Below are 12,500 nucleotides of genomic sequence, written 5' to 3'. Positions count from 1 at the left end.
TGAAGATTATTCTTTGTTTTAAATAATATTAAACTTTGTTCCACATGTTACACTGTGAAGATGTTTCCACGAGTCACATGATACATGAGCCTGCTGATGGTTTCACATTGTTCTATTGATCACAGTCACAGCTGATCAATAGATCGAACAGTTGATGTAACACATCTTTAATGAGTAAAATATTAATCACATGACCTGCAGTGATCCTCATGCTCCTTCAGAGCTGCAGCGAAAAATATTTATTTCGGAAGATACGAGTTTCATCTTTACATCATCTTTACAGCGACGTGATGAACTTTACTGCACAGAAACATTTAAGATGGCCGACAGCAGCCTCTCTGATCATGATGAACTGGATCCTGTTGAAGTTAAACTCTTCTGAAGTCACTTGTTTTCCTCGTCGGTGACAACTGAAGCTGAGTTTTTATAGTTTGGCATCATTGTTGGTTCTCCACAGGCAGAAGGGAAACGACAGGATGCTGAAGGGAGAGCTGCTCCGCCCCTGTAGATTATAGTCGATGCTTCCATTAATAAATGTAAATCAATAGTTTAGTTTGTTATTAGATATGGACGTGACGTTGTCCTCTGTGTGTGATGGTTGGCTGTCTTCAGCCTAGACTAGAGCTTAGATCAAGCCCGACACGACCCGAGCCTGTGCACATTGTGTCCGAGCCCAGCCCGGCCCGGCCCGACACATTAACTGTAATTATGAGCCTGAGTCCGATTTAAACCCGACAATTTTTAATACGTGGTGTAACAGTCAGTTATTCAATGTAGCGCCACTAGGTGGCGCCTCCTTTTGTTTAGTGGGTGATGTAACCTGTACGATGAAGAAGAGCAGGTGTACTTCAGCTCCCCGTGAGACAGGATGCTGCCGACAGAGCGAAGACTCCACATTTTATTTAGTCTTTATTCAGTAAAGTGTTGGTGAGGAACCTCGGCCTGGATCTTTTCCATGTGTGCCTGTAACATTAGTGCCGCAGAGACCTGGCATGGTGGTCAGTATTATGAATAAACCCCCACATGCTGCCTGCCGTCTCTTGAGTAACCGGAGCTACCCGCACTAAAGTGGACCGTCGCCTTCACCAGCCCACGTTACAGTGGGCTGTTATAACTGACGCTCTGAACTACAACTCCCAGGTGTTTGAACTACAGAAGTCTGTTTACAGTTATCTTAATGAATAATGCAACAAGGACGAAGCATGTACACTGCGCTGTTTGTTTATTCAGGGCGGGATGGATCGCAAATGAATAAAGTAATGATTCAAAAAAACAAAAACACAAATGCTTTATCAAGGGCCCGGCCCGGCCCGACCCAGCCCAAGGATAGTGGCGGGAAATATCGATCGGTTCGGGTCAAGTCCGGGCTCGGGCTTGGGCAGAGAATCTAAACTCTACTTCAGCCTGATCTGCTGAACCTGTCAACATGTTGATCAAACACTGAGGAGCTGAACGTAAAGACGACACATCAACATGTTTAAAGCATCAGCAGCTCTGCAGCTTTCAGTCCTGTCACATGATCTTCATCAACACCTCTGACACTTAAAGCTCTCCTGCTCTGTGTTCTGTGTTCTGTGTGAGATCATATGGTAATGTGAGGGTGTCTGTGTTGACTCAGGACCAGTAACGGGAAGAGCACGGTGATCAACGCCATGCTCAGAGACCGAGTGTTACCCAGCGGCATCGGACACACCACCAACTGTTTCCTGAGAGTGGAGGGAACCGACGGAGACGAGGCTTACCTCACCGCCGAGGCGTCCAATGAGAGGAGGAGCATCACGGTACGACCAATGAACAGACAGACACACGGAGGCGCTACAGAGAGGCGGACATTTTGGAACATCAACAGGAAACTGATCTGATTTCACAAAATGTCCGACTGTCTCTGTCGGAGAGACGATTAATGTGTGATCAAGTCAGCTGATAACGTCTCCTCCTGCTCCTCCTCTTCCTCCTCCTGCTCCTGCTCCTCCTCCTGCTCCTGCTCTTCCTCCTCCTCCCGCTCCTCCTTCTCCTCCTCCACAGACGGTGAACCAGCTGGCTCATGCCCTCCACATGGATCCGACTCTGGACTCTGGCAGTCTGGTGAAAGTGTTCTGGCCTAAGAGTCGCTGTGTTCTGCTGAGAGACGACCTGGTTCTGATGGACAGGTACCAGATCATCCACTGACCCTCATGACCTCCCTCCATTAACCCTAACCCTCATATATGCCCATTGTAAATGAACGCATTTTAGTACCATGTAAACACAGTAAAGAACCATATATGTGTACTACTGAGCAGTAACATCTGCAGACCTGCCAACATGTACGCATTTTTCGTACTCGGCACGCATTTTGACCCTGAAGTACGCTTGTATGAATTGCTGCTCTCCACGTGCGCATTTTGTTGCATCTCGCAGTTCGCCTGTTTCAGTTTCTATGCAAGTTCAATCTATGAAGTTGATTCTGCCGCTGAGCCACAACAATCAGCGTGTAAGTGGAGTGAAAAGCTTTTGGCCAATCAGAGCGCTACATTTTAACACCCTCGCCCACCTGCCCCTCCGAGCCAAATGCTGCGCACGTTCAATTCAATTCAGTGCCTCGAGCGAGCCAGGGTGGCCGGATAACTGATCCCTCTTCGCCCGCTTGCTGTCACTGCTAATCGCCTGCATCCCTACAGATCTCAGCCAATGCAAACAGCACTGAAAAGGTCAAATTAAGACGTTGAGTTTACCCGACGGTGTTGTTAACCACTCGTCAAAGGTACTGTGTGTGTGTTGCAAATAGTAGTGTAGCGCCAGTTAAAATTAATGAAGCTTTTACTGGTGGTGGTCTGAAGTATTTTATTCCTCAAAGCAATTCTTTATGACCAACAACAACGTAAGAGCTAAAATAAAAACAAATAAAAAGCCATTAGTCCATACATCTATAACTAGCCTGTGGCATTTAGCTTTACTTTCTGTTGTAAAGTGGTGTTTGTACTTTCTTCAAGGTTGGCAGGTCTGCATCTGTGACATTTTGCTCGAGCTCTCTTAAAGTGAAACTCTCGCCAAAAAGCAACCGAGGCTTTATTTATGATTGGGTATGAGTCAAACCTTCACGTACAAGCACACTCATGACCAAAGAGGCACTTTTAAGATTTACCGTAGTTTCGTTTTGGGGCAAGCTCATTTTGAACGGGAGTACATAGGGCATACCACGACGGCATCAAAATGTCTATTTTTAGACCACTAAGAAGGCTCCACACATCATGAAACTTTACTGGTAGCATCACCAGGGTCTCTACTCATGACACGAGCAGTAAGAACATTGTTTGTGTACACAAAGTGTGTGAAAAAGACGGGTTTGAACTACTTACGCTTAGCTACTGGGACTCCGGCGCGCCGCCGCCATTCCAGGCAAAAAGTGTCGATCTCCGGTTACGTGACATCACCGGCTGTTGATGCCGTACTGTTTGTTATATGTGGCTCCCTTGTCAACATGGACGTCAGTGTTGCTTTTGACTAACGACAGAACAACGAATTATCCGCGAATTCATCTGGAAATAAGCCCGAGGAGCGTCCCACCGTTACTCTCCGTCATGATGGCCGCACTCGGAGATCGACACTTTTTGCCTGGAATGGCGGCGGCGCGCCGGAGTCCCAGTAGCTAAGCGTAAGTAGTTCAAAACCGTCTTTTTCACACACTTTGTGTACACAAACAATGTTCTTACTGCTCGTGTCATGAGTAGAGACCCTGGTGATGCTACCAGTAAAGTTTCATGATGTGTGGAGCCTTCTTAGTGGTCTAAAAATAGACATTTTGATGCCGTCGTGGTATGCCCTATGTACTCCCGTTCAAAATGAGCTTGCCCCAAAACGAAACTACGGTAAATCTTAAAAGTGCCTCTTTGGTCATGAGTGTGCTTGTACGTGAAGGTTTGACTCATACCCAATCATAAATAAAGCCTCCGTTGCTTTTTGGCGAGAGTTTCACTTTAAGTCTCTGCCACAGACATCTTCGTACTAGGCTACATACATAAAGTCTGCTATGTCCTTGCTGGAGTGTGACGTGATTTGTGTCATGTGCAGGGGCGATGGATCGCGTACAAACCAATAGGGTGTCGTCATTTTAGGGGCACAAAGGCCATTGAGTAAAATTCGATGGTTTTACCTTTCAGATTGATACCATAACATCCTAATTTATAATAAGACATGGATTATGTATTAAAACATTTTTAATACCAATATCAAGTTAATGTTACATTAGAAGACAGTTTTTTTTTTAAGTACATCCAAAAAAGAGTGTAAAAGAGTGTAATTCACACAGAGAGCCAGCGCTGCGGCTCCAAAGGAGGCGTGACGGTACACGTCATGATGATGACGTCTGTGTTTCCCCCGGTGTCCTCCTGTTAATCTAAACATGTACCCGCTACTGTTTATAATCATATGATGCAGTTATAATGTGCTGTGATGAGATCCTGACCCACCAAACATCCTGGAAAGTGACAGAGTTACGTTTTTCTCTTAATTACATAATCACCATCAGTAAACGGGACGCTGTCTGACTCTGTCACTCGCGGGGAGGGAGGCTGTTTATGGGGGAAAGTTCACTGAAGTCTTCACCGCGACAAACACTTGGTGAGTTAAAGTGTTTTGCCGGGGACAGACGCTGTTTTTCGGGCAGAAATGTTACGAAGAGTCGGTTGGACAGACACTTCTCCACGAACAATTGCGGTATTTTTTTTCTCATGTAAGTTGCCAGAGACACGACCAGTTACTACATTACTGTTGTTTGGTCCTGTAACGTTGCTTTGTGGGACATTTATCTATATTTTGTTGAGTGAAGGATCTGTACAGTTATCAGACAGTGAACACCATCAGATCGACACGCCCTCGTTCCGCGCTGCCGGCTTATCCGCTCACACTGGTTCGGTTCGCCAATACTGCACCTCTGATACTACCTCTGACACTACCTCTGATACTACCTCTGACTCTGCCTCTGACTCTACCTCTGATACTACCTCTGACTCTGCCTCTGACTCTACCTCTGACTCTACCTCTGATACTACCTCTGACTCTACCTCTGATACTACCTCTGACTCTACCTCTGATACTACCTCTGACTCTACCTCTGACTCTACCTCTGATACTACCTCTGATACTACCTCTGACACTACCTCTGATACTACCTCTGATACTACCTCTGATACTACCTCTGACTCTACCTCTGATACTACCTCTGATACTACCTCTGATACTACCTCTGACTCTACCTCTGATACTACCTCTGATACTACCTCTGACTCTACCTCTGATACTACCTCTGACACTACCTCTGATACTACCTCTGACTCTGCCTCTGACTCTACCTCTGATACTACCTCTGACTCTACCTCTGATACTACCTCTGACTCTACCTCTGATACTACCTCTGACTCTACCTCTGATACTACCTCTGACTCTACCTCTGACTCTACCTCTGATACTACCTCTGATACTACCTCTGATACTACCTCTGACACTACCTCTGATACTACCTCTGATACTACCTCTGATACTACCTCTGACTCTACCTCTGACTCTACCTCTGACTCTACCTCTGATACTACCTCTGATACTACCTCTGACTCTACCTCTGATACTACCTCTGACTCTACCTCTGATACTACCTCTGATACTACCTCTGATACTACCTCTGACACTACCTCTGATACTACCTCTGACTCTACCTCTGATACTACCTCTGACTCTACCTCTGACTCTACCTCTGACTCTACCTCTGATACTACCTCTGATACTACCTCTGACTCTACCTCTGATACTACCTCTGATACTACCTCTGACTCTACCTCTGATACTACCTCTGATACTACCTCTGACTCTACCTCTGATACTACCTCTGACTCTACCTCTGATACTACCTCTGATACTACCTCTGACTCTACCTTTGATACTACCTCTGACTCTACCTCTGATACTACCTCTGATACTACCTCTGATACTACCTCTGACTCTACCTCTGATACTACCTCTGATACTACCTCTGACTCTACCTCTGATACTACCTCTGATACTACCTCTGACTCTACCTCTGACTCTACCTCTGATACTACCTCTGACTCTACCTCTGATACTACCTCTGATACTACCTCTGATACTACCTCTGACACTACCTCTGATACTACCTCTGATACTACCTCTGACTCTACCTCTGACTCTACCTCTGACTCTACCTCTGACACTACCTCTGATACTACCTCTGACTCTACCTCTGATACTACCTCTGATACTACCTCTGACTCTACCTCTGATACTACCTCTGATACTACCTCTGACTCTACCTCTGATACTACCTCTGACTCTACCTCTGATACTACCTCTGATACTACCTCTGACTCTACCTCTGATACTATCTCTGATACTACCTCTGATACTACCTCTGACTCTACCTCTGACTCTACCTCTGATACTACCTCTGACTCTACCTCTGACTCTACCTCTGATACTACCTCTGACTCTACCTCTGATACTACCTCTGACTCTACCTCTGACTCTACCTCTGATACTACCTCTGATACTACTTCTGATACTACCTCTGATACTACCTCTGATACTACCTGATACTACCTCTGACTCTACCTCTGATACTACCTCTGATACTACCTCTGACTCTACCTCTGATACTACCTCTGACTCTACCTCTGATACTACCTCTGACTCTACCTCTGATACTACCTCTGATACTACTTCTGACTCTACCTCTGACTCTACCTCTGACTCTACCTCTGATACTACCTCTGATACTACCTCTGATACTACCTCTGATACTACCTCTGATACTACCTCTGACTCTACCTCTGACTCTACCTCTGACTCTACCTCTGATACTACCTGATACTACCTCTGACTCTACCTCTGACTCTACCTCTGATACTACCTCTGATACTACCTCTGACACTACCTCTGACTCTACCTCTGATACTACCTCTGATACTACCTCTGATACTACCTCTGACACTACCTCTGACACTACCTCTGACTCTACCTCTGACTCTACCTCTGATACTACCTCTGACTCTACCTCTGATACTATCTCTGATACTACCTCTGACACTACCTCTGATACTACCTCTGATACTACCTCTGACTCTACCTCTGACTCTACCTCTGACTCTACCTCTGACACTACCTCTGATACTACCTCTGACTCTACCTCTGATACTACCTCTGATACTACCTCTGACTCTACCTCTGATACTACCTCTGATACTACCTCTGACTCTACCTCTGATACTACCTCTGACACTACCTCTGACTCTACCTCTGACTCTACCTCTGACTCTACCTCTGATACTACCTCTGACTCTACCTCTGACTCTACCTCTGATACTACCTCTGACTCTACCTCTGATACTACCTCTGACTCTACCTCTGACTCTACCTCTGATACTACCTCTGACTCTACCTCTGACTCTACCTCTGATACTACCTCTGATACTACCTCTGATACTACTTCTGACTCTACCTCTGACTCTACCTCTGATACTACCTCTGACTCTACCTCTGATACTACCTCTGATACTACCTCTGATACTACCTCTGATACTACTTCTGACTCTACCTCTGACTCTACCTCTGATACTACCTCTGACTCTACCTCTGATACTACCTCTGATACTACCTCTGATACTACTTCTGACTCTACCTCTGACTCTACCTCTGACTCTACCTCTGATACTACCTCTGATACTACCTCCGGAGGCGCATCAGAGGCGCAGCGAAATTTCACAAGTAGCGAGGCTATTTTTAAAATGTAAGGAGTAGAAGTAAAAAGTCGGCTGAAAAATAATTACTCCAGTAAAGTATAAATACCCAAAAATTCTACTTAAGTAAGGTAACAAAGTATTTGTACTTCGTTACTTGACACCTCTGTCCATTAGTCATCAGTCTGTAGTTTAAAGGAGCAGTCTGTAGATTAAAGGAGCAGTCTGTAGATTTTTAATGAGAAGACAAAGATCTTCAGTGACTGAATAAACAAACTGACCTTAAAGTACAACACAATTTACACTGTTTTACTTTGTTTATATGTGGCGGACCCTGCCAGCTTTCTAGCTTCAAACAGTGTTGTGGGACCTTATTGTCCTCTGAGAACAGCTGGTTGATTCACTGTTGGAGACAGTTTGTCTTAAGACCTCATTAATATTGTAAATATTGAATTAGTGCTCCTTTAAAAGCTTCAGGAGGCGTCAGCTCGTTCACAAACACTTCTGTCAGATCAGCTGAATGGAAATGAAAATGGCGACTACAGAGTTGTGACAGCCCGTCTCACAACACAAACACAAGGTCCAAAGTGATGTCGGGACCCGGATGACCGCTCGGTTGCACTTTCCCTTGTCTGAGGCAGTGTTCTCAGAGAGATGCAGCATTGTTTTCTTTATGTTGTTGGTTTGTTTGTGATTGGACATATTTTAGCCAATCAGAATCCATCCAGGAGCACAGAGACAAACCCTGCTCAATCAATGGTTAATAATTATTTCTTCTTCCGACCCGTGACCTCTTACCCGTGACCTCTGATCAGCCCTGGCACTGATGTCACTCTGGAGTTGGACAGCTGGATCGATAAGTTCTGTTTGGACGCCGACGTCTTCGTTCTAGTGGGAAACGCAGAGTCGACGCTGATGAACACGGTGAGGGAACATATTGATGATAGAGATTATAGATAATGTGTGTGTGTGTGTGTGTGTGTGTGTGTGTGTGTGTGTGTGTTGTTAATATTTTTCTCTTTCTGTCTGCAGGAGAAACTTTTCTTCCACAAAGTCAGCGAGAGAATCTCTAAACCGAACATCTTCATCCTCCACAACAGATGGGACGCTTCAGTGAGCGAACCGGACTACATCGAGGAGGTCAGAGTGTGTGTGTGTGTGTGTGTTACCTCAGTCTCACCTCAGTATGAACCAGACTGACCTCAGCTTTCCTTCAGCAGCCTTTATTGTGAAGCAGCTGCAGGAAGTGTCAGGACAGACATGTCAACGGTCCTTTCAGTTTATTTAACTGTCACGTCGACTTGCTCACCGTGGAAACACAGAATCCTGCTCTGTGATTGGTTGACATGTGTTGACATGTGCAGATGTTTTGTTAAAATTAGGGCCGGGACTTTAACGCGTTAATTAAGATTAATTAATTACACAAAAATTAACGCATTAAAAAAATGTACGCATTTTAATCGCACTTACTTTTGCACCGTGGAACGTTTCTCACTGGATGAGTTTCAGGCGTACCGATTATACTGGAGCACAATTAGTTAACGAGTTAAAAAGCCGCCGACACTGATCACTGCCTACGGATCTATAAAGTTTTAATGTCGCCTGAACGCAGCTCAAACCGACCCGGTGCCTCAGCACTGCGACCAAGCTTTGATAAACACACCGGATCCGCGGCGGTTTACAGGATCCTCCCGTAGTTCAGCCGGTCGCTACTGTTTAAAAAGCGCTCGTCGCAGCGGAGCTGAGAACGGCGGAGTTTCCTCTGCTGCAGCTGAACAGCTGACATGTGGTCAAGACGTAGGTAGCCTACAGACCTGTCACTGTCTCACGGTGCATAAGACTTCAACCTCAGAGCTCTCTGTCTTCAGACTGTCCTGACCTGTCCCTGAACATCACACAGGGAAAACATAGAGCTGCCTGTGTTTTATTAATGTTTACATCAGGCTGAGTTCAACAAGTCAGTTTATGCTACTGTGATTTAAGTAGTTAAATACAGCAATCATCATAGTGTAGTGGCAGGAAAGACCATTTACCAAATAACGTGTTACTGAAACATGTTTCATTGTGCTGTGCTCTAAAAATAAACTAACAAACTAGTGTAGAGTCCTGTATAAGGAGTGTTCAGCTGAAATTTTCCCCTTAAATTTAGGTTCTCAGGAAAATCGCATCTTATCAGGTAATCGTTAATCGATCCATAAGGTCCATCAACTAACGATTAATGAATTAGTCGATAATTTGCATCCCTAGTCTGTTGGTCTTGATTAAGTACCACCTTGAAAAAAACAAAACAATGTTTTGTTGCTTAAGCTTCTGTATTCAGTCATTATTCAATGGTATACTGAAACCCATATGAAAACAATTGCTTTTCACTGTTCTCAGGTCAAATATTTATATGCGATTAAAAATTTAATTAATTAATTAATTTTGATTAATTAATTACAAAGCCTCTAATTAATTAGATTAATTTTTTTAATCGAGTCCCGGCCCTAGTTAAAATCAACTTTATTTAAACTGCATGTTTCTACTCAAAGACGAGCAGTCAGGACGATGAGAGAAGATATAAATGTTTAATCAGAGAACAAATCAAATATAAACAGAAGGTAACTGAGATCAGGCGTTCTCCTCCCGGTCGATGTTTCCTCAGATATTCACTCTTTAAGTAATCAACACATTTTCATGTCTACACAGGTGAGGCTGAAAACATAATTAATTCATAATTTTAAGTCTAAAATCTGTTGACATTAAATTAATATCCAACAATTTCAACAATGCAACATTTTGTCATATAAAACCTGCGTCATTAAATAATCAGCTTATACACAATTATATATAATATTAATATTAATAAGTTCAGATGTAAACAGTAACATTCAAACATTATTATCTTCATTATATTGCGGACAGGTTGTAGGCGTCAAACTCTGAACCATTTAAAGTTGCTGTAGAGCTCTTATCCAGCTCTTATCCAGCTCTGATCCAGCTCTGATCCAGCTCTGATCCAACTGTGATCTGGCTCTGAGCCAACTGTGATCCGGTTCTGATCCAGCTCTGATCCAGCTCTGATCCAACTGGGATCCAGCTCTGATCCGGCTGTGATCCAGCTCTGATCCGGCTGTGATCCAGCTCTGATCCGGCTGTGATCCAGCTCTGGGGATGAACGTGATCTGGACTGGAAGGACTGGGGTGTAAGCTGTGTGTCCTCCCCCTGCTGTCCAGGTGAGGAAGCAGCACCTGGACCGCTGTGTGAGTTTCCTGGCCGAGGAGCTGAAGGTGGTGGGTCTGGACGAGGCTCCGGGGAGGATCTTCTTCGTCTCGGCCAAAGAGGTTCTGAGCTCCAGGATGCAGCGAGCGCAGGGCATGCCTGAGACAGGTGAGCCAGGTGAGGGTCAGCAGGAGGAGGAGCCTCCTTCCATCACACAGAGAGTCCCTGATGTTTGACACATCTGTAATGAACCTGATGAATAATCCTGCAGAGATTATTGTTCATTTATTCATTATTATCCATTCATCTGTTGTTTTCTTTTTATTTGGATCCTGACTCTTTAAGATTTTAAATAAAATATGTGCATGATGGATAAAAGCTGAGCCCTTTATACTTAAACAGATTCAGATACAAGATCCATCTTTTTCTTTATTGTCAAAGTTCTTTTCATCATAAAAATCTTAAGAATGATGTCACTGGATCCAAAAAGTGAAAACCCCAAAACACAGAGGAGGGCATGAAAAACAAAGAACAAAAATAAATCCTGCGATGCCAGAAGTCAAACAGCTGATGAGGCAAAAATGTCTTGTCAACATGTTGGATATTCAAATTACAAACAAACAGACTCCATGTTTCTACTCAAAGACAGAAAGAAGTTCATGTAGAACATTTGCTGAATTTACAAGAAGGAACAAATCAGTCAGAATCAGTCAGAGACAGAGTTTCACACAGTTTATAAAGTGTCTCCAACTCAACAACTCACTAAACTGACACATTTGTTAAGGGAGTCTGGGGACAAAGAAGTCGCCTATACTGGTTACTGGTTAGTGTGTTTGTAAAATGTGACATGTTTAGATCAATAAAATGTTTCTTCTCTCATAAATTGAGTGTAAATGGTGAAATCAGTGTAAACAGTGTGTTCAAACAGCTGCTAAATGTTGGCAGGTAAGACTTTAGCACTTTAGACACAGAAGCAGACAGGCTGGTACAGCCATGCTGCCACAAACTGACACTTTCTACAAGGAAACAAACAACTTACTGTTTTCATTTAATGCTGAATTTACAAGAAGGAGACAATGATTCAGAGTCTGTCAGAGACAGAGTTTCACTGCGTTACAAAGTTTGTTTTAACTCAGCAACTCTTAAAATCACCACATTTGTTAAGGGAGTCTGGTGATGTTCAGATATAGAGTTTATCTGAGCAGACAGTGTGACTGGGTTCAGTCCGCTGACTCTGGACCTGTTTGTTCTGTCTGATCTGAAGCTAAACGACCTGCTTCTTCCTGCAGGTGGCGCTCTGGCTGAAGGTTTCAATGAGAGACTGAGAGAGTTCCAGATGTTTGAGAGGACGTTCGAGGTAAAGAAAGACAAACAAAACCACTTCATTCTCTGTCAGATTCACTTTGGAAGAAGAGTCTGAGATGTGCCTGATGACCTTTGACCCTGCAGGAGTTCATCTCTCAGTCTGCAGTGAAGACCAAGTTTGAGCAGCACACAGTGAGGGCGTGGCAGATCACTGAGGCCATCAAAGCTGTGATGGACGCCATCAACATCGCCTCCGCAGACAGGAAGTC

At 44.2% G+C, this 12,500-nt stretch overlaps 1 protein-coding gene across 1 annotated transcript in view; it reads left to right on the top strand.

Moving 5' to 3' along the window:
* The window catches only part of mfn1a (mitofusin 1a), a gene marked incomplete at its 5' end in the record, with an annotated part of 18,326 nt that overhangs the window by 1,766 nt on the left and 4,060 nt on the right, over positions 1-12,500 (top strand). Inside the window, 7 exon segments of the mRNA XM_084368353.1 lie at positions 1,619-1,781; positions 2,026-2,150; positions 8,540-8,648; positions 8,757-8,864; positions 10,941-11,103; positions 12,216-12,283; positions 12,376-12,497. Coding sequence (XP_084224479.1) covers positions 1,619-1,781; positions 2,026-2,150; positions 8,540-8,648; positions 8,757-8,864; positions 10,941-11,103; positions 12,216-12,283; positions 12,376-12,497 — 858 coding nt within the window.

This window comes from Pagrus pagrus, assembly GCF_965226575.1.
Source record: "Pagrus pagrus genome assembly, chromosome: 12".
NCBI lineage: Eukaryota > Metazoa > Chordata > Actinopteri > Spariformes > Sparidae > Pagrus > Pagrus pagrus.
Note: the sequence above shows the minus strand (reverse complement) of the source record. Positions and strands in the feature narration are given on the sequence as shown.